The 21395-nt window shown below is 52.5% G+C and overlaps 7 protein-coding genes across 7 annotated transcripts; 4 read left to right on the forward strand and 3 right to left on the reverse strand.

Moving 5' to 3' along the window:
* Positions 1–776: 776 nt before the first annotated feature.
* B0T26DRAFT_704630 (uncharacterized protein) lies at positions 777–1479 on the forward strand (the record flags this gene model as incomplete). The annotated part of the gene is made up of 1 exon (XM_060441719.1): positions 777–1479. Exon 1 carries the CDS (start codon positions 1143–1145, stop codon positions 1476–1478), a length of 336 nt encoding a protein of 111 aa, XP_060298852.1. The 5' UTR covers positions 777–1142.
* Positions 1480–1569: 90 nt separating this feature from the next.
* On the forward strand, positions 1570–1964 carry B0T26DRAFT_241227 (uncharacterized protein). The gene has a single exon (XM_060433945.1). It carries the CDS (start codon positions 1668–1670, stop codon positions 1881–1883), a length of 216 nt encoding a protein of 71 aa, XP_060298853.1. The 5' UTR covers positions 1570–1667; the 3' UTR covers positions 1884–1964.
* A 2009-nt stretch (positions 1965–3973) lies between these two features.
* On the reverse strand, positions 3974–4883 carry B0T26DRAFT_772074 (uncharacterized protein). The gene is made up of 2 exons (XM_060446557.1): positions 4227–4883; positions 3974–4139 (listed from the first exon to the last, which is right to left on the reverse strand). The coding sequence occupies exons 1-2, from the start codon at positions 4642–4644 to the stop codon at positions 4120–4122; spliced, it is 438 nt and encodes a 145-aa protein (XP_060298854.1). The 5' UTR covers positions 4645–4883; the 3' UTR covers positions 3974–4119.
* Positions 4884–6452: 1569 nt separating this feature from the next.
* B0T26DRAFT_740005 (SPOC like C-terminal domain-containing protein) lies at positions 6453–8992 on the forward strand (the record flags this gene model as incomplete). The annotated part of the gene is made up of 7 exons (XM_060443793.1): positions 6453–6946; positions 7003–7063; positions 7134–7658; positions 7723–8120; positions 8177–8388; positions 8452–8933; positions 8975–8992. 7 exons carry the CDS (start codon positions 6453–6455, stop codon positions 8990–8992), a joined length of 2190 nt encoding a protein of 729 aa, XP_060298855.1.
* Positions 8993–10452: 1460 nt separating this feature from the next.
* B0T26DRAFT_750271 (uncharacterized protein) lies at positions 10453–12641 on the forward strand (the record flags this gene model as incomplete). The annotated part of the gene is made up of 6 exons (XM_060445200.1): positions 10453–10944; positions 11004–11056; positions 11112–11864; positions 11921–12322; positions 12392–12528; positions 12595–12641. The coding sequence occupies 6 exons, from the start codon at positions 10453–10455 to the stop codon at positions 12639–12641; spliced, it is 1884 nt and encodes a 627-aa protein (XP_060298856.1).
* Positions 12642–13255: 614 nt separating this feature from the next.
* B0T26DRAFT_641491 (uncharacterized protein) lies at positions 13256–13928 on the reverse strand (the record flags this gene model as incomplete). Its single annotated transcript, XM_060437347.1, has 3 exons — positions 13256–13397; positions 13499–13706; positions 13856–13928. The coding sequence occupies 3 exons, from the start codon at positions 13926–13928 to the stop codon at positions 13256–13258; spliced, it is 423 nt and encodes a 140-aa protein (XP_060298857.1).
* A 947-nt stretch (positions 13929–14875) lies between these two features.
* B0T26DRAFT_641380 (uncharacterized protein) lies at positions 14876–15561 on the reverse strand (the record flags this gene model as incomplete). Its single annotated transcript, XM_060437334.1, has 2 exons — positions 14876–15268; positions 15466–15561. The coding sequence occupies 2 exons, from the start codon at positions 15559–15561 to the stop codon at positions 14876–14878; spliced, it is 489 nt and encodes a 162-aa protein (XP_060298858.1).
* Between the last annotated feature and the right edge of the window lie 5834 nt (positions 15562–21395).

Raw genomic sequence — 21395 nt, forward strand, 5'->3', positions numbered from 1 at the left:
CCTTCCGTCAATATCACGGCCTGCACCCCCCAGGAAGCACATATGTCTGTTCGTAACCACTCCTCGTCCAGCTCAGCCCAGTCCAGCCTCTTGGTCGTCAGTTACTAACCCCGCATGGAAGACACCCACCACGGCCCCGTGGCACACGTCACGAACCGCACAAACACGAGACTCGATTCCAGCATTGTCATTGGCTTGCTCAATATGTCGATGCCCGCAAAACAAGCGCCGAATCATGCGCACATCAATATCGAAACGCGATGGACCGGCGACGCTCCGTCGTACTTCATCAGAGTCATGGGACTAGGGCCTAGGGGCGGCCCAGGTCCTGGTCCTGGACCCAGACCTCACTACCGTCCGAATGGACGGCCGCCCATGAGACTACATCCTGGCCCTCAGCAATATCGGCCTAGGCCTCCGCCTCAGCAATATTATAATAATAATAACGGCGATGGGTGCTGTCTTGTTATGTGACTACAAACACACAGTGGGCGTCGTTGGAGTGGGAGCCCGCCTTGGTTCTCTGCTCCTGGTTTGAATCACTTTTGACGGGCTGCATGGAATTTTGCACTGTTATTGTGGAGTGACCCCTTGACGAACGTTTGTTTCGGTATTCTATTTCGAATACATCAGTTTCAATAATGAACACAAATTGGATGTGCAGTCTCTCATATAACGCCATCTTGCCTTGCTCGCCGTGCCTCGTTGACGTTCGGGCGGTAGCACTTGGGTGCTGGGCTCTGGTTGCCGGCTGGGTTGGGGCTGGTTGTTGGTTTGCTGCTCAAGCTGTAGTCGCTCCTGGGCCTGTAGCCGCTCTTGTGCCCGCTCTGCGGACGGTGTCCACGACTCGACTGCCAAAGAAGGAGGTGGAAGACCTGGAAGTCTTGGATGGGCGTCGGCTGCGTGTTGAACCTCTCGTGGAGCGTCGTGAAGAGGTCGTGGGGTCTGTGCCCGGCCTTCCACGCCGACCACAGCCATTCAGGATGAAAGTTATAGTCGTGATTTGAAGAAAAGAAGCTTTCGTTTCGACCAGGGAATGTTGGATCGCATACAGTCCCTGGGGTGGTAGGCTAAACCCATCCGAGCTCCCAGACAGTCACTCAGGCAGCGGCATTCTGGATCTTCTCGTTCCTTTCAGCCACATGTCTTGTTCTACCGACCACGACCACATCTACGCCTACCTTGGCCTAGCAAACGACGTGTGCTCTCCGTTCACCAATCTGTCTCCAGAACCACGCGAAAACCCAATGGTCTTTGGTCGCATCGCCGCTCGCCGTCAACCCCCACTGTCCACAGTGAAAATAACCACCATCCACGTCGACTACGACGAAGACGCGATCCATGTATACGCAGACTTTGCAGAGCGAATGCTCGAGCACAAGGACCATCTCGAGTTACTTCATTGCGCCGGCGCATTTCGACCACACGCTTCTTCCTCTTCCATATCACGTCTGCACCAGACCTGGGCGCCGAACTAGAGGCTGCCAATGCGCCACAAGTCATTTATCGGTGCGCCGTGGTTCAGAGCGGGTCTTTCAGAAAAAGAGTCGAAACCGTTTCTTAACTATCCTTGGTGCTCCTTTAAGGGCTTCGTTTCCGACAAAGTCGCGGTTTGCATTCCGAAAAAGGGTATCAACACACTAAGTACTGCTAAAGTAGAGCAGCATATGTTTTTCATTGGCACCCTTTGCACCGCGCTTGGGATGTGCAGGAAATACCTCAGTGGAGAAAGACAATGGCAGGCCCTGGCGTTGACGTTTATTGCGGATCACGATGCCAACGACAATATGAAGCGATACTGCTCAGAAGAGCGTAGTTCCGTCAGCGAAGAGCTCGTGAAGCGCAAGGCGAGTGAGCGAGACATGCACACCCTGTTCGGTTAGTAGGCCAGGTACGACTAAGGCTTGATACCTATACCCCCGCATGAGTCGCCAGACGAGGTGCTTAGACGATCCATGCGCAGCTGTACCATACGGTTCGAAGCGAGACTGTCCATTGCTTGCAGCATGGTAGAATATCTCAGTGCCCGGAGAAAAGGGGTTTGATGTTAGCTACGTGTGCGTTCAATGCGAGTTGCAAGAGGGCATGGCCGCAGCGTGTAAGTCCAGATGCAGAGGATGCCTCATTGTGTGCCTCAGAATATTTCGGATATACCCGTCCCTCTAGCTGTTCTACGTTGGCTGGCTGTTATGATGCAGCGGACGGAAGCTGAAAGGCTATTGAGTGTTCGGTATCCTCGTAGCTGAGCGGGCCGAGCCAGATACAGACTTCAGAGCATGACTAATAAATGCGGCCCATGATAGCGGCCTGTTACGCAACCTTGTCGAGGTCGCTCTGGTTGATGCAGACGGCATCTACCAATAGTATGAGTGGCTGGCTAGCTGCTGCTGTCGAAGCCGTCGGAGTGCTCGTTCTAGGTTGACAGTGACGTAGAGTTTAATGCCTATCGATAAATATGAGGCTTTGATAGGCAGAGTGTCCCCAGATATACGAGAGTGCCTCGTACAATGGGTTATTGTCCAAGTTTACCTTGGTCAGCTTATAGGTAATTGATCACAAGCGGTTGAGCCGAAGTTTAGCCATAGTGCCGGTCTCACCGTCTGATGCAGGAAGTCAGTCCAAGGCACGCGCATTACGCGCCTGCAACACACACACACACACACACACACACACACAGATGCAACAGAATTGATCTCTTTTGACGCCATTGACGCATTTTACCTGAATTCGCTGTACACAACAGGAAGGCTTTATCGGTAAACTCGGAAACGCTCTGCAGGGGTTGGAAGGTAAAGGAAAACTTAGCTGCAGGCGTGTGGCCTAGGGTTTGGCATAGTTTGAATCCTTATATAGTTTCTGGTATTCAGGCTACCAGTATTTGTGGGGGCAGGGGATTGCAGGGCTCGCAGGAACCTTAACCCCGAAGTGATTAATATTTGGTTTAATTACCTCTGAAGGAAAGAGCTTAGGAAAGAGTTCCTTCGAGTTAATATATAGCTAACTATAGGAGCTCTCCGCGGGCTATGCCGATGAATTAATCCTTCTAAGCGGTCTAGTCTTTAGCAGTACAAAGGATGATTTTGGTCTCGGTAGTTAATGATATTATTAGTCTTTATTACTTTAGCTAGCTAACTTCGTTGTATAATGCGTAGGAGTGATGCGGAAGCGGTAAATTAGACTATCTTGTGTGGTCAAATGGAGCACCCTTTCTACGTGACGGAGAGAGGCGAGGTAGGCAACATAAACTCAACTTAGCTCAACACATCCGATGGCGATATACCACACGAGGCCAGCGCGGTCACTTGGTGAAACTCTCCATCCACTATCGAGCACTCACATGCCGTACCTTTTGTAGCTGCCCATTGAATTGGACGTCTCCCACTGTAAATGGGCTGGCAGTTATTTCCCTTCTGTTCTTTTCTATTCGTTTAATTATGCCGTTTCCCTGTCTCGCTCTGTGTAGCATTTTTGTCCTGGACTCACTCCATATCCTCTTTTCTGAGCCTGCAAACTGTTAATCTTGCAGTATATGCCCTTTTTGTTATATTGCAGTGCGACATAGTCACCCAACAAGAACTCGTGTTGGAACATGCCGAAGAGCCAGAGACCGAAACCCGGCATGTACGTCGGCCCTCCCAGTGTAGCGTCTGGATGTGTAGGCGAGAGTACATACGGAGTCAGCGCATACGGAGGCCAAGTTTATCAGCCGCCCAGTATCTATATTGCACCATCCCAAGGAATCCACCGCTTGTACCCAACGAAGCATCAAAACCTGAATGGGAGGTTTTCAAGCGTCGAGTAAGCATCCTCTTATGCCACGACACTCGCGATTGACTCGTATCAATACTAGAGACGTTAACTGACGGCTTTTTTCTAACATCATCGCGGTTCATGGGCTCGGCGGTAACTTCCAAAGTGCCTGGATGGCAGTGAATGAGAAATCTTGGCTCGAGAATTTCCTTCCCTCCGATCTAGGCCAAGATGTCACGATATCATCCTACGCATACAACGCCGATGCCGTCTTCAAAACATGCAGCATTGGCATCAAAGACGCGGCCGAGGCCCTGCTTTACAACCTGAATAGCCAGCGATCTGACGATGCAGCAAAGGCGCGACCGATCATTTTCGTTGCCCATAGCCTGTGCGGGTTGCTTGTCAAAATGGTAAGTTCAAGTATATTCCCGACCAGAGTGAAATCAGCACTTTATGGTTTGGTTGACACTTACTAATTACTATCAGGCAATTCTCTTGGCCAGAGACGACACACGATGGGGAAATCTCCTGCAGAACACTCGCCATGTCTTTTTGTTTGGCACCCCATATTGGCCTGGTTATTGCAACTGGGAAAGAATTGTGGAAAAGATCGTTGCAGGACGAAGCCAGCAGCGTCCTCAGCACCAGCAAATTCCCATTACTGCTCGCAAAATGCAGCGCGGTATTCCTATCCAAATCCGCCTGCGCCAGGGCGTCTTCTGCTCCACCCGGTGCCCAAGTCAAGAGGATCTGCACCACGGTATCGTGCCCATTCAAGCTCGCCTCCATGATCGCATCGCGGCCACGGACGTCTTGACGCAGAATGGTCGGGGGGCTGTGCTCGCAGAGGAAGTGGGGGACTTCGGTGTGCCCCGCGGCGGCGGCGAGCATCAAGGCCGTCTGGTGGTCGTCGTTGAGGGCAGGGGTGCTATCGTCATGCCCTAGTTCGACGAGGAGCTTGCAGATTGAGAGGTGGCCGAGCGAGGCTGCTAGGTGTAGGCTCGAGTTCGCGTTGCCTGTCACGGAGTGGTCGGGTTGTGGAGGAGGTCGGGTCGCGACTTGAGGACACGTTTGACCAGCAGCGCGTCATTGGCGTGGATTGCGCGGCGGAGCCTGATCGAGGCATCGATCCCGGAGGCAGGAAGAGGTCAGTATAGCGTGATGTAGGTGGATGGGATCGGCCGTATGTACATCTTTGGGGACAATGTCGTTGCGGGGGCAATTGTTCGGTGAAGGTGACGTCGGGGCGAGAAGTCGCTACGAATGTTGGGTGGCTGTCTTGTCCCCCGCAGCGGGGTAGCTTGGGCCTTGAATCAGCGCCTCGGCCCTACGAAACCAAGGTACTGCTCTCCCTTCCTCAAAGCTTGAAGATCTCTGTCGCACTGTGAATAAAGAAATACAATGTTGGGAATAATAATGAGGCCTTCCTTGAAGAGTAAAACCTAAGCAGTTGCAGAATCGCATAATACCTATTATATTTCTTATCCTCCAGGCATCAACCAAGAACGTTGGTTTGGTGGATCCAGCCACTAATTCTCCAACGGGGACGATCTGCCCCAACAGGGAGAGGGGGGAGGGCCGAGACGACAGTTGATGACAGTGGAAATGCCAAAAAACCAATTCTTCGACTCAACTTTCCAACCTAGACTTCTTAGTCTGGTACAATCCATGCTCCGAAGTTGGTAAGTATGCTCCTCTCCGGCGTCCTTTGTAGTAGTACCACTGCGATATAATTATCATGGATGCTAAGTCGAAGAAGACCGCAGTTAGAAGACTGAGTGTTGATGGAATGTTTATACTGATATTCTTACTGATACTCAGTATCTACGGTGCCTGGCTAGATAACCCAACACGAACAGCTTGGTATTTTCCAATCCCGGTGCATGCCGTATCTTGTTTATTCTGTCTCTCCTCCAGCCGATCTCTCGTTTCTCAACACGGTGAAGCTGGCGAAACGGTCATCTTAACAGTGTGCCGCAAATTCAACAGTGTTTTCGTCTCCCCTGCAGACAAACATATCCCTGAATGTTTGTTGGCGTGGTACCCGTACTTAGGCAGAATAGAGACCCGAGCTAGAGATATATATTTCTGGGGGAGAGATAGGCCTGTAGGATTTAATAATAGGGGTTCTAATAGCTATTATCTCCTTCGGCATAAAACCTTTAAGGCGAGGAGTAAGGTACCTATTTGAGGGTTTTCGGATCTTGTAAAGTCTCCCGCTAATAACAATGGGAACATTTACGGATTGGACTGTAACAGTCTGAGCTTCTCGTATGTATGTAATGCGGTTGTAATACAGCAATAGTTACAGCAAGGGTTTAAGTAACTAACAGCCTGGCAGGAAGGAAGGTGGGGGGACACGAAATCAGGTGCCCGCGCGAGACAGTGCAAACGCGCCCTCGAGATTTAAACCCTGGCAATGCTGCCTGGAGGCATGTGCCGCCTGTTAGGTAACACGCATCGAATGGAGGCATCGCGAAACGCATCCCATCAAGACTTGGGCAATTTAGCACCCATGTCCTATGTTTTAACACGTGCTGGCGCTTGCACTGTGATTTGTTCTTTAAGTTGTCGCCCTGCTCTCATTTGAATGGTTTTCTCAACACCTCCGTAACGTAGCCACTGTACCGTATTTCCTCTCTCAGCGTATTGTCTAGAATCTCTTGTGCTTTAAATTGGCAAAGCTGCCCTGCCACACCATGGCCGACAAGGAAGCCATTGTCTATGTTATCGACCTCGGCGAGTCCATGGGCGACTGCCATGGCGGCCGCACTGAGACTGACCTGGACTGGAGCATGCGCTATGTGTGGGACAGGATCTCGACCACGGTCGCCGCCGGTCGCAAGACCTGGACGGCCGGCGTCGTCGCCTTGAACACGGATGACACGAACAACGAGCAGGACCGCGAGGGTCTGGACGGCTACGAGAACATATCTGTCCTCCAGAACATAAGTCCCTTGACTATGAACTCGGTGCGAGAGCTGCAACCCAAGATCAGGCCCTCCAGCAGCTCTGGCGGCGATGCCATATCCGCAGTCGTTGTCGCCCTGTCCATGATCGAGCAGTACACCAAGAAGCTCAAGTACAACCGCAGAATAATTCTCATCACTAATGCCGAGGCGCCAATTGACGACGAGTCGTCCGAGGAGGTTGCGAGGAGGCTCGACGAGTCCGACATTGAGCTGATCGTCCTGTAAGCCGCCGTGCCCTCATGTCCGTGGCTTAATCGACTTTCCCTAACTTTACCAGTGGTGTTGATTTCGACGATGCCGAGTATGGCTTCAAAGAGGAAGATAAATCCTCAGCCAAGGTAAGCCTCTGCCATTCCTCCCAGTCGAGCTAAATAGCATGCAATGAGTGCTTATCCTCTCTCCGCATAGGCAAACAACGAGAGAATACTCGGGAACCTGGCTAGCCAGTGCAAGAATGGCGTGTCTGGCACCATGGCACAGGCCATTGAGGAGCTTTCAATTCCCAGAATCAAGCAGGTCAACCCCTTCAAGGCCTACGATGGGGCCCTCACACTCGGCGACCCCGCCACGCAGGAGAGCGCCCTGAGCATCCGCGTCCAGCGCTACTTCAAGACGAAGCGAGCCACGGCCCCTTCAGCGAGCACCGTGGTCATCAAGTCTGAACGCGGTGGTGGGCCTTCTCAGTCCACGCATACCGCCGACGAGGATGTGGAGATGGGCGGCATCGAGTTTTCCGGCGTCAAGCACATGCGCACCTACAGGGTCAACGACCCAGACGCCCCGGGCGGCAAGAAGGATGTCGAGTTTGAGAAGCTCGCAAAGGGCTATCAATACGGCTCAACCGTTGTTCCTTTCAGCGAGTCCGAAATGAACATCATCAAGCTGCCCTCTAAAAAGGGGTACGAGATCCTTGGCTTTGTGCCGTTTAGTAGTGTAGGCCATATTTTCTAGCCCTCCTTTACGTTTCTGCTTGTCGACTAATGGAATCTGCGTACAGTATGGGCCCTTTGTCAACATGGGAGAGACGGGTATTGTGGTCGCACAGAGTCACAGCGAGGAAGCCGAAGTAACCCTTTCGGCCCTGATTCACGCGCTCCACGAAATGGAGTCGTATGCCGTGGCGAGATATGTGCAAAAGGATGATGCTCACCCACAGCTTTTCCTGCTCAAACCCAACCCAGGGCTTGAGGACCCGTTCGAGTGTCTCTACGACGTGCCGCTGCCTTTCGCCGAAGATGTCCGAAGCTACCAATTCCCGCCGCTTGACAAGGTGTTGACTGTGACGGGCCAAGTCCTCACGGAACACCGCCTGCTTCCATCGGATGACTTGAATGTGGCCATGAGCAATTATGTCGACGCCATGGACCTGTCCGAGTTTGGTGCTGACGACGAAGGGTATGGGTGCCAGAACTAACCTTGTCATTCTTGTTCTCGACTGACATCTCTGGTAGAAAACCCGCAGAGTACGCCCCTATCGACGAGCTTTATAACCCTGTCTTGCACCGCGTGAACCAAGCAATCAAGGCCCGGGCTGTGCACCCCGACGAACCCCTTGCGCCTCCTGCCGATATTCTTTTGCGCTTCCAGTACCCACCCGAGAAGCTGGTAAAGGAAGCCAAGTTCGAGATTGAGTCGCTGATCGAAGCCGCCGAGGTCAAACCAGGTATGCATCCTACCTTTCTACATCTTGTTGCTGCCGCCGTTTACTAACCCAGAAATAATACAGTGCCCGAGAAGGCCCAAGGGAAGCGCTTCAAAAAGGACACGGTCAAGCCGCTCTCGGGGCTGGACATTGACTCGCTGCTGGGCCAAAAGCGGCGCACCACCATCTCCCCCGAAAACGCGATCCCCGAATTCAAGCAGCTTGTGGCGTCGGCGGCCGACGACGCGACGCTCGAGAACGCGATAAAGCAGATTGGCGGCATTGTGCGCGAACTCGTTAGGGAGAGCTTTGCGGATCTGTCCTACGGCCGAGCTGCAGAGGACCTTCGCGTCATGCGGGAAACGTGCGTCGACCTGGAGCTGCCGGCCCTCTACAACAAGTTCTTGACGGCTCTGAAGACGAGCATCTTGTCGGGCGAGCTGGACGGCGATCGCAGGCAGATGTGGACCGAGCACATTGTCGGGCGCGGCCTAGGCTTGATCGCCAGGGACGAGTCCGAGGTGTCCGATGTTGCCGTTGCCGAGGCTCTCAAGGCAAGCTATTCTGTTGCGAGTGTTTTTGCGTTGTTACTGACTGCAGTGTTTAGTTTTTGAGCTGGAGGTGATGCTGTCGACGTATGGTAGGTAAGATGCCTGAGCTTAAACTCGACTTGAAGGAAATGGCTAGGGTCATGAAGAATACACAGTCACTGCATGCTTGCATCCCTGAAATAGTTACACTTGTTCGCGCGCTCTCTCAGAGCATGACGAATATAACCGAGCGAGGTGTGGATTGCTAGATGTAGTGATGTTTCACTCCTGGCTAAGCTTAGTGTAGCTTCACAACGCTTGCCTTCCCATCGAAGGCCTCCTTGCATTGATCAGCACTGGCGCCAATCCACACAATTGCAATTCAATCAAGCCAAAGTAGCCGTTTGTTGAGCCAGATTCAGTCGAATTTGGCCTTCAATCCGACTGGGTGTTTTACGGATATTTTCCGTAGGTTTGATAGCCAACCTGTATTCCCGACTTTTTATTTATTTATTTCTTCCCCTCCAAAGCGAAAAAGGGGTCCATTCAGGGCTATAATCGATTTGCGTAATTTTATTGGAACGGAATATGCCGGCAGTTGAACGTTGGCCAATAAACCCATTCCGAATCTAGAGAAATCGCAGCGAATTACACGCCGGTGATGGCCTCAAACACAGTCAAGTTTGGTTTGGCCTTGCGCTAGGTTGGATTGTTTGAATTGTCGCCAGCGCTGGCAGTGCATTTGTCCCTCTCTCCTTTTTTGTCCCCACGGCTTAATCGCCGCGCTGCCTTCTTCGCACCTACCTTACCTAGCCGGGGCAACTGGAGCGAAAAGCGTTTGTCTCTCATTCATTCTCTAGCGCGTGCAGGTGTTTGTAACGTGGCAGACCAGGTGTCTGGCAATGGGGGGAAGTCACGTTTCTCAAAATCCACCAACTTAAGGTACAAAGCGGTCACACGTGCACAATCTTTCTGACGGCCATCTTACCTCTTCGTCGTCCTTCTCTAACAAGTTTTCACTTTCATGTAGAATTTTCCTTTCGTGCCTTTTCCTATTTGATCCAGCCCGTGCGGAAAAGGGAAGCTATTTCGGGGCCTGCAGACACAACGCTGGTGATCGTCAAAATCGCGCCTCTCATATTTCTTGAACCAGGCAGTGTCGATCGACGACTCTGTGCGAGTAGATCCCGCAAGGTACGGATACGGTTCTTTTGCTTTTTTCCCTTCCTTTTCTTTTTCTTGTCATATTCCTGCATCCCGCATCCCGGTACCGCGGTCCCGGCTCCTTTCACCTCGTTTTCGAATCTTGCTCTTTTCTCTCTAACACACACATCCATCTCCGATCGGGCTGAGGTCACTACATTCTTCCCGTCTCATTCCTGCCTGCCTGCCTAGCTGCCCGCCTTGTGACCCTCGCCGACACCAGACCACGGTACACCTGCCCCTCCTTCCTAACACCCCCCCCTCTCGCCTATTTCACCCCACCGAGCACAGTCAGGATCCAGGCTAAGAGCAGTTTAGTTGACTATCAGCGTGCATCCTCTCTCTCATAGTCATGGATGCGGACGCCGAATTCCTGAAACGGCTGCAGGAATTCACCAGAGGATCGGACACGTGGGAGAATTTCAATCCCACCAAGTGGCGGGATATTGCATCTGAAGAGATCTCTGACAACGAGGCCGCTCTGGCATCGAACCATGTTCCAGCCACTAGTACGCTGGCCCTGACTCCTGTCCACGGCTTTCAGAATGCAGCCCCCATGGATGTCGATTCGGACTCGGATAGCGGCCCAGCCATCATCTTTGGTCGCCACCATCTTACCGCCGAGGAGGTCTCACACAACCGCGGCTACAAGCTCAGCAAGGCCCGCGACTTTGCTTCGGACGAGCCCGAGGTTCTGCGAGATACCGCAAAGCTAGAGAAGGTTACCTGGAGGGAGACCGGTCTCAAGATGGGCGACGTGTCAGTCGAAGGCGACATTTTCAGCCCGTGGAGACTTGTTGGGGCCTACCCGAAGATGTATGTCGGCAAGCGGAACAGCGTGCGGGTGAGTTGGTCCACGACATGAAGCCGAGATTGGCAATATATGCTGACATATTTGATGAGGCCGCACCTCTCTTTGCTGCTGACGCTATCCACGAGGACCGCGTCTGGGACTTGTAAATACTTTCTGCCCCCTCGCTTCACTGGCACATACTTTAACTGCGTGACCAGCTATTACATCCATCAACCTCCCGACTCTAACAGGAAGCCTACATTGTTTGTGCCCACTTATCAGTTCGAGCATTTTCTAGAAGTTGTCAACGCGAAGCTCGAGACAGAGCTCTTAATCCCGAATGGCACCAACTACGAAAAGTTCACGATGAGCTTTGGTCTAGGCAATATGCCAAAGCCACGATTTCTGGGCCGCTCTACTAGCCGCCAGGGCTTTAAGGTCCTGTGCAAGGCCATCGAGACGACCGAGAAAGGGGACGACCTGAAGAATACAACCAAAGTGGGCCGGGAGGAGTTTCTGAGACTTTTGTCAGTGGCCAACTCTACTAATGAGAAAAGGTCGGTCAAGTCCGACAAGAATCGGCGCAAGCGTGTACAGAATCATGTGTCTTGGGGCAAGGAGATCAAGCGTGTTCAGCGGTACCTCGGCCTTCGCCAGCGCGTCGGCGGCAAGAACGGAGTGGTGTCGGATGTCCCAACGGCACTCGATCTCCACCGCCCTACGGTCCTAGAGCCAGAGGGATCGGTCTTGTTCATCGCCATTGACATTGAGGCCTACGAGTTTAACCAGAACATAATTACCGAGATTGGCCTCGCCATGTTGGACACCAAAGATCTCGCCAACACTGCTCCGGGAGATGGAGGTAAGGGGTGGTTCCCTCTAATTCGCGCCCACCATCTCCGCATCAAGGAGAATACCTGGGCCATGAACATAAAGCACGTCCACGGATGTGCCGACAACTTTGATTTTGGGTTTGTTGAGCCGTTGAAGACAGGCAGAAGGAACTGCTTTTGTTAATGATTTACAGAACGAGCGAGTTTGTCCCCAAGCATGCTGCTATTGCGGTCCTCAATCAAATTATTCAGCAAGAAGCATCTGCCAGCAGAGACGGCCCGGAACAGCAGCGGCCTGTGGTTCTCGTCTTTCATGAGGCGCTTTCGGACATCAAGTTCCTCCAATCGATGAACTACGACATCTTCAAGATCAAGAATGCCATTGACATTGCCGACACGCGAGGAATGTACCAGTATATGTGTCGTGCAAAGGAAGCGACCAAGCTTGAGTCGATTCTCGAGGCCTTGGACATTCCCTATCGGTACTTGCACAACGCCGGCAACGACGCCGTGTATACCTTACGTGCCATGGTCGGCCTGGCTATCAAGCGCCGGCTGGCGAGTCTGGAGAAGGCTGCCAAGTTGAAGAACCAGGGGTGAGTTGAGCTTGTTATTCGCATGCTGCTATTTGGCTAGTAACTGCAGGGAACTTACATCACGGGTAGACATAACGCTATTCCCTACGCCGAGTTTGTCGACAAGGACAAAGACGGCTTTAGCAGCCACGGCGAGGAGTCTGATGGCGGAGAGCCGCTCAACCCAGTCAACCGCGACCCCCGCCTAGACGTGGAGGAGAATCAGGGTAAAGACAACGACTGACCCCCTACAAGTGAAGAGCAAGCATTACTAACGTACCTGTCCTGCTTAGTGGACCAAGCCTCGGAGGTCAACTCGGAGTCAATTGACTGGTGGTGATCGCTCGGCCTCGACACAGACGCCACGGCAACCATGTTGTGCTGTGGTGTGGGGGTAGATGGCGAATACCATACCTAATACTAATACATGACATGTCTCGGGACCGGATACAGGAGGACCGACCTTTAGGAGGCGCACGCACGATTTTTGCAATGTTCATTTTGCAAAAAGGGGGTATATTAGAGCAGCGTCTTTGGCTTTTCTTGCCGTGGCTCTTTTCGAGCGTCGTTTTCTATTTTTTACAGATGAAGCGAACCCTTGCGTCGCTCTAGATAGGCAGTCCTGGAGGTCAATGGGGGAGGGCCCCTATCAACCTCTCTCCTTCTGGGAGAAGGACAGGGACATTTCCCACACAGCAGCTCATCTCCCCCTCCAGAACGCGCAAGACACGGCCCCCCCAAAAGGATAAGAAATATGGGCGTAATTTGCCCGTTGCCGCCACCACCGCCGCCAGCCGTGATTCCCGCAATCCCGGGGAAGTAAAAACAAGATAAGAATCTCCAACGCCAGTGCTATGTTGTGCAATGTGTGTTTTGCTGTTGTTACAAGTCCTTTCGGCAGAGTATTATCAACCGCCACACCCTCGAGGAAGAGGGCAGGCTAAGAGTTTATTATTATTGGCCGTTCTTCTCTAGGAACTCCTTAGCCTCGTTGACTTTGGTCGCGAGGTACGGGCTGCCGCCTCGGTCCGGGTGGTTGAGCAGCATCAGCGTGCGATGCGCCTTGCGAATCTTGTCCTTGGTGACGCTTTGCTCCCTGTGTTTTGCGGGTGTGTCAGTGTCAGTAGTGTGATGTATCACCTTCCTCCAGGTCGACAGACTGAAGAGATAGAGAAAAGAAACAAAGAGAGAACTGACTTGAGCGACAGGATCAGCGCCGCCTCGCGCCGGTTCATGCGCGGCTCGAACCCGCCCTTGTAGAAGGCCTTGCCTAGCGCGCCCACACCACCCCGCGACCGCCGCCATGCGACAACTCCTGCTCGACCCTGTGGTTGACGCGAATGTTGTGTTAGCCAACAGGTTTCTGTCCCGTGACTTGTCCGTGTGTGTGTGTGCTTTTTCGCCACTTGCGCCTTGCTATTCATTGCCCTGCCATGCCCTGCCCTCGGGATCTGTAGCTTCCGTTACGGACGTGGAAAATCTATTTTTATTTTTCTTTTTTCCACTCCGAAGACGTTGAAGGGGGGGGGGGGGGTGGCGCCGGGACGGCCAAACCCCGGAAAACGAACGAACGTACTAGGAAGGCAGCTACGGCGACGCCGGCGCCGACTGCTAGTACGGAGGCCATGTTGTCACAAAAAGATCAGCCCTGTGGGGTGTTTTTTCTGCTTCGGGCTGTTGCAAGACTGTCTTCTAGAAGCTCGTTGCTGATGCGGCCGCTGCTGATACTGCTGCGGTGGGCTCGGTTGGGTTCGATTCGGTTGCGCTTGCGCTTGTGTTCCGGCGGGTGTGTTGGGGGGTTGTATGTAGGCGGGTGTGCCTTTTTTCCTTCTAGAAGGTCGCGGAGATGCGTGTATCGCAGGTGCAGATAGTAGTGGTGGTGGTGGTGGCTGTGTGCGTCGAGATGTAGATGTGTGTGATGGTGGATGTGTCGATGTTCGTCGTAAAAATTATTACGGGACTAAAAGTTGGGGGTGGATTTTTGGGCCTGGGCCGGCTGCCCGGCCGGAGGTCGGTCCCAGTCGAGTCGGGAGCGGCAAATTGTGGGGCGCTGACTGCAGGTCTGCGGTAGTGGCGGTGCTGTATCGCTCTTACGGTACATAACGATTATCATGTTACAACATTACATCGCAGATTGCTCGACTCTGTGCTACCTGGTGGTTTTCCCTTTGCTGATGCTAAAATTACAGTGCAGATTAATGAGCAGGTATCACTAGTCATTCATCTAATAAAATTCCATACATCGAAGCCAACAGGCTAGCACTGAGCCAGCTTGGAAGGCACTAGTGTCTACAGAGCTCAGCATCATCTTGGTTTCTATCCCACGTACCAAGTAGCCAGGAGAAAGAGAGAGTAACTGAAATGTTGCGAATAATATCTCTAATCACACGGGCGTTTACGGCAGTAGCAAGTCGGTTGGGTATCTGACTACAAGCTCTCAACTGCAGGAATACGAAAAAATAGAAGAAAAAAATAGACGGAAAACCAAAACAGACAGATTGTAGCCTCCCCCGGTTTTCCCCTTCGACGTCGATTTTTCTTCCAGTTCACAGACAGCACCACCGCGCGCCTCGCTCAGGTCTCCATCTCGCGGTCATGCTGGTGGTATGTGCGAGGCGGCGGGGGCAGGCCGGCCTCGACGTCCTGGAGGACCTGGAGCTCGAGGTCCTCCACCTTCTTCTGGTCCTGCGGCTGCGACTGCTGCTGGGGGGCCGTCGAGTCCCGCCAGTTGCCCATGCCGCCGCGTCCGCTCAGGCCTGTCCTAGGCTTAGGGGTGGCTGCCACGACGGCGCGCGTCTTCTCGGCCTCGTCCCGCTCCTGTAGCGCTTCCGCCGCCGCCGGCGCAACGTTGCCCGCCCCACCACGTCCGCCGCGCACATACACGGGGACCGACTGCTGCGCGGTTGCCGATGCTGAGTCAGGTTGGCCGGCGGCGTCGGCGGCAGCCTTCTTTTGCGCTTCGATGTCCTATATGTCAACTCTTGTGTAAGTGACCCATTGCACTGCAGTTGGAACATCATGCCACTGCCACTGCTACCGCCATTACCCGAGCCAGGCCAGGCCAGGCCAGGAAAATGTTTATTTCTCTCCTTCTCATTCTATTGGCGTGCAATTGGCAGGACAAAAAAAAAGAAAACAGAGGTTCACGGATCGGGTCGACGGACCGCACGGAGGGTTTTCTCGGCGTCATTAACCTCCTTCTGGCTGTACCAGTTCCCCGCACCTCCTCGGCCAACTCTGCGGAAGACTTCTGACGACATTGTCGGAGTTGACTGCGCGATTGATGCCGGGAAAAAAGGGTGAGTAAAGAGGTCAAAGCAAGACAAAAATCTGAGCGCGTGCTTTCACCACGAAAACAAATAAAATATTTGATTTGCGCCAGCGGGTATAACGGGTCTTGCACTTGTGGTTTGTTCTTGTTGGGGACGTTGTTGGTGGCTCAAACTCGGTAGAAACAGGTCGCAGTCGAGATAGCCACAGAACGTTTTCCAGTATCTTACTCACATGTCCCAAAAAAACCCACACTAGTGGCGCGCGAGTTTATCCCTCCTCAGACAAGGCCGCGGTACTTTATTTTCCTCTCTCTTTTCTTCCCTTCTCTTACCGTAAACCCCCTCTACCAAGACAGAGTAGTGGAAGGCGTGCAGAAAATAGAAAATAGAAAATAGAAAATAGATCGCACTGGTGGCCCCTCGCTCCGGGACGTCAGGTCACGCCAGGCACGTCAGTGAGAAAATTCGCTCACCTTTGGAACGTTTGTGTCTGCGATGTAGTGTACAGTACGCCTTTCCACCAATATAATATCTGTCTGTGATCGGGTTCCATCGTCATCAGTTTTACCCCAGACATGAGACATGATTTACGTATCCGACATTTTCTTAAGCCGTCTGCGTGTCTGTACATACTCTACATATACGTCACCGCCGGGCTTGTTTCAGAGGCCCTTGTTCGTTTCTATGTATTCCGTATCTGTATGTCAAATTAGGATTCGGGCAGGCATTATCCAACGACGAATTGTGTAACGCGAGAGGTTGAAGTGTTTTTGGTTGGGTCGATTCAGATGCAGGTCCCGTGGGCCTGTCAGAGACGAGAAACTTGGAATGGGCTCCCATCCGCCAGTCTGATTTGATGCTGCTACCCATCCTCCCCCGCTCATTCCATCCCATTCCACCCCTGGAAGTGGTCAGCTAGGTGTCTGACACAGATCTATCTGTCCTCCTCTTGCTCGGACGAAAATGAATCCTTCTTTTTATTTTCTTCTTGTTCAGCCGATTGAGTGCTATGTGCTGTGGGCCCACAAGGCTGAGGGCTAAACGTTTGTGCACGGTGACAAAAAAAAGGAGAAACATGGCTGTCGAGTCAAGTTGTGACCTGTGGCGATTTTGGCAACATTGCCAGCAACTCGGAGAGGCCGTCGTTGGGTTTACGTATGTGCCCTCCCCCCTCCTTGTTTTTCCAACGTGTTGCTACACTAGCCATATGTTTACGCCAGTCACAGCGAGTCACAGCAGACTTTGTGGACTTTGTGTCATCTTTCTTTTCCCTTCTCAGGACCTACGTATTTCCACTTGCCAAGGAAGGGAGGCGATGCGGTGCGGTGAGATGCGCCTGTTTTTTTCAAGGTCAGGCAGGCAGTGTGTTCGGTACATAGTACAGTACGGAGTGAGACAGCCTTGCCCAAGGTTGGCTAAAAAGCCCGAGCAGATCAACACCCCCCGTGATGCCGCGCCTTCTGAACAAAGCCCAAGCACGCAACCTGTCTCCCCTCTCTGCCCTTGTCGTATGTAATTGTGGACATTGTACTATGTAATTTGGGTCGACGTGATGATATCAGGCAGGCCAGGGGGGCAAGTGACTCGAGGGGAATGGATCTCAACGAACACCGGCACAGTGCGCGCCAAATCTACCCGTGGGCGCTGCGCTAGCGAGAGCGGGCAGGGCCAACCCCCCCTCAGACTCGAAAGGCTTAGGGGATGTGATCCTTCACACACTAATTAAAATCGATCGGTGATCTCTCCAATCTGTCTTTCCCAGCCCCCCCGGACGAACCGAATAGCCCGATTTAGAAAAAAGAAAAGAAAACAAAAAGAAAATACTCCGCGCTCCCGGGCTCCGTAGATAACAGGAAAAGAAAAGAAAGAACTCCATTTCAAGACACGGTTTGAACCGGCCAGCGCGAAACCGGCAATCCCGCCGAAGTTTTGGATCTTTGAAGAAGGCGGGACTTTCGGAATGCACTTAACACATATCCATAACGAAGATCACCTGTTCAAGTCGGGTATTGAACACCACCACACACATACATTCACACTGAGTGTACAGAGTAAACATCTTCAACCGACACACCGAGAGCTAGGAAAAAGAGACATCGGAAGGACCGTCGAATGCATGTTCCAAAAAGACCAACAAGAGAGAGAACAAAATGTCGTGATTAATTGCGCGCGGGTACTGCACGAAGACCGAGATCGGAATTCCATTGCGGGGGGTTTTTTCGTCTCTCTGCTGTGGTAACTCGTTCTTATTGATGAAAACTTTACCCATCCATCATCCTGGCAGGTCATGTGGTTCACGGTTGGGAACACCCTCGTGGACGTACACAGTCCCAGGGTAAGCACCCTTGCGTGTGCCATATCAACGTCATACCTCTTTTCTTTCTTTCTTTCTTTTTTTTTTTTTTTTTTTAGTTCCTTAGTATACATTCCAGCTGGCGGTGTTGCTGCTTGCCTATTGTGAACGAAGAAAACAAGGTACATACGTAAGCCACGAGACCACTCGGTTGGCGTCATGCGACCAAGGGAGCATTGGATGGCCCTTTTTACCCACTCCCTGGTTTTCTTTTTTTTCTTTTTTCGTTCCTCGAGTCTTCTTCCTCCCAGACGCCCGAAGAACAGGAAGCGGCCCATGGCCTTGGGTCGACGAGTCCCTTCTCTAGCGGCTGCCTAGTCAGGGGCTGGCGGGCGGGCGGATCTCGAGATACACTCGTGGCCAGCCCTAACTTAGATGCAAGTTGTCTATTATGGAGTGAGTAAGCCGTGCTCTTAGTGGCAGCCCGCTTGAAACTAAAGAGACACGAAAGGCCAGTGTCCATGTCGTGAAAATTCCACCACGTAAACAAAATGACACTACCTAAGCAGCGATCTGCGGCACCGCGTACGAGAAGAATGGTTAGGAAACAGAGGCACCGTAGGCATTGAAGCCATGAACCTGATTCTCTGGCTCTGCTGGCTGGCTGGTTTGAATCTGTCTGTTGGGTACGTGGCTTGTCCATCACACACGCCGAAACCACTACGCTTAAATGCGGTTCATCGGTTTGCTGTACATTCCAATCCCTGAATGTTTGTTAGCGTGGTACTTCCCAAGATCCAAATGGCCTTAGCATCTTATGATTCGCCATAAAGGTTTTTCGCTGAAAGAGGTAATAGCTATTTGAATTCCTATTTTGGAACCCTAGATGTCTATCCCTTCCCCAGAAATACCTATCGAAGACCTTTCCTAGCCAGTTCATTTATTATTTTCTTTCTTTTCCAAGTACCACGCCAACAAACATTCAGAGATTGGATTGTATGTACTGTATGTACCTATTCTGTCCTGTACGGAGCATAGCAGAGGTAGTAGGAAAAAAAGGTTATTGGGCCTCAGGCACCCCAAGCTTGAAACGCCGCGCCGCAGTCAGTCCGTCGGAGAAAAAAGTTTCTTCTTTTTTTTTGAGATGGTGTTGGGAGCTGTTTTAGGAGCCCCATCTGAGCAAACCATTGCGGATTGATCAAGTCGTGCCAGTGTCTCAGGCCCGGAAAGGCGGCCACATCAGCAGGCGAAACGAAAGCGTGGTCTAAAGGCGTGTGCCGCGCGTTGCCAGTGGATACCCAGGGCGGCGGCGGTGCCTGGCGACTGTGGACTGGCGGCCCCGACGATAGGGGCTCCTGGTGCCCACGCTTGCGTCGACGGACACACTATAGTATAGTTCGGTTCAGGTCTTTGCCCGGCTCTGCCAGGCTTTGGTCTGCCCGCGTGGATGGCTGGGACAAGGAGAGAGCGTAGCGGCATGGCGTTCAGTTAAAGCCCGCTCTGGAGCGTGTGGAAATCTACACTCTGGCGTCTCCGAGACCCAATATGATCGACGGGGCCGAGTGCGGAAGGTGGGGCCCAAGTCTAGGTTGAATGGGAAATCGGTAACCCGCGGGTGGGGTCTGGGCTTGTCCAGAAGGGCCAAGTGGAAATGCCAACCCACGCGGCAGGACGACTTACATTTGGGGTCATCCGGTGATCTCAACGATTGGCCCAAAGCTATTCTCCGGAGCGGAAGCTTCTCCTCGATGCCTGGTGTGTAAATGTTTAGCGTTTGGCCTCTCCTCGTGCGTGTGTGTGTGGTGTGCGTGTGGGTCAAGGAAGGGAACCGAATCGGGTGAAGAGTGGTGCGTGCCCCTTGGAGAGCGGTTGCCACAGCCCAAAGACGATTGGCGGCTTTCAGTGCATAAAAGTTCAATGCGATGTTTGTCGTCGTGGTGATGGAGCATCTTTCTTCCCCCATTATCACCATTTGCTATACCCGCTTCTCATTCGGGTGACTGTCCAGCTGACCGGTTTCGGCCATTTCCAAGGGACGGGTGAGCCGATCTCAACAATTGCGAGCTTTCGGCATGGGAAAAGACGCCCGCCGCCGTCCATGCCATCGCCAATTGCACTTTCATGCCGTGGCACAGATTGCCTTGCTTGAGAAAGTGGTGAGAGCTGGTTTCAAATTACCCTCTCAGCTTCAGTGAGCCTGGATGAGGGGCTCATCATGCAAGGATGCCTCGTTCGTTCTGGTCCTGGATGCTGCCCAGTTTCTAGGCCCCCTGCGAAGTGCTGCATGAATAGGCCCGTCGAGATGGGTCTCGCTGGCATGACCGTGAGGCGGGCTTGACGAGGGGAGGGCGTGTGATTAGCGCCTGCGGGTCAACCCCAAGCACAGTGCGGGTTCCCCACAACAGGCCAGGCGATTACCAGTTGCTCCCAGCACGGCGGGAGGTGCTCATCGGAATGGACAATAATGGAAGAAAGAACACGACACGACAAAGAAGCCACCTTTGCTCGACCGCACCTTTGCTGTCACGCCATGGCGGACAACGCAACTTAGCATGGCCAAATGAACCCAAAGCTAGATAATGAATGGCTGAAAACTCTCGGCCAGCGACGTTTGCAAGGGATTGCTGGAAATGAGCCGGCCTGGCGTTCATCAGTGTCCTTCCAATAAGACGAAGCCATGGGTTAGGTAGCGCTCGAGTTTGGCCTGGCCCAATCCCATATTAAGTCCTCCCGTGCGTAAACTGTACTGTACATAAGGCACAGTATGTATGTACAGTATGTACCTTAGCCAAGCCTGATTTCATCAACTGAACGGAGTAATGCTGTGTCGTAGATAAACAATACCCGCTAAGCAATTCCGTCAGGCCTTCGGCATAAAAACCTGGAACCAGTGTTGGTGTCATTGAGCAATTCCCTGCTCGGCGGGAGGAGAGCCTGCTATCTGGAATGGACTTTTTTTTTTTCGAAAATAAAAATAAAAAAGTTGTCCCGCAGGGTCTCAGCCCCCCCAGTGGATTAGTTGACGATTAGACGTGGGCGGCCTGTGATTGGACGCGGAGACCCATTGAAATGTTATTCAGCAATTTATTCCCGTCTAGAGGGAGCAACGTGGAGTTTCCATTCCCTATGGTGGTACGACGCGTGGTAACCGGTCTAGTCTTGTCTCTCTTTCACAGCTTTGGTAACGCAGTCTTCAGAAGTTTTCGCAACCTCTTCTTCTCTTCTCTGTCTACACACCTGTTGTCATACCTAGGGAGACCAATGTCGGAGAGAGAGTGTGTCTGAGAGAGAGAAAGAGAGAGAGAGAGAGATACATATAGGTAAATAGAGGGGGGAACGCAAACAACGTGGGGATGGTTCAGCAACTGCCGGCGAAAGAATCTCGGAGGAGATGGAATGAATCAATTGGCTCCACGAAGCCTCGCGAAACAGAAATGCACCGTATCCGTACCCACCCCCTCACTTTCCCCCCTCTCAGTCTCCGCGTCGAGTTAGGTAAAGCAAGTTGGCAAGAGATAACCCCAAATGG

The sequence above is a fragment of the Lasiosphaeria miniovina genome (assembly GCF_030549165.1).
Source record: "Lasiosphaeria miniovina strain SMH2392-1A chromosome Unknown B0T26scaffold_3, whole genome shotgun sequence".
NCBI lineage: Eukaryota > Fungi > Ascomycota > Sordariomycetes > Sordariales > Lasiosphaeriaceae > Lasiosphaeria > Lasiosphaeria miniovina.

What these genes read in the sequence shown, in the direction of transcription:
- B0T26DRAFT_241227 (XM_060433945.1), top strand. Translation starts at nt 1,668, where the DNA reads ATGTTTTTCATTGGCACCCTTTGCACCGCGCTTGGGATGTGCAGGAAA.
- B0T26DRAFT_772074 (XM_060446557.1), bottom strand. Translation starts at nt 4,644, where the DNA reads ATGCTCGCCGCCGCCGCGGGGCACACCGAAGTCCCCCACTTCCTCTGC. An exon ending in GAATTGCCTGATAGTAATTA is followed by an intron (nt 4,140 to 4,226) that starts GTAAGTGTCAAC and finishes CAACCCGCACAG; the next exon opens with GCTATGGGCAACGAAAATGA.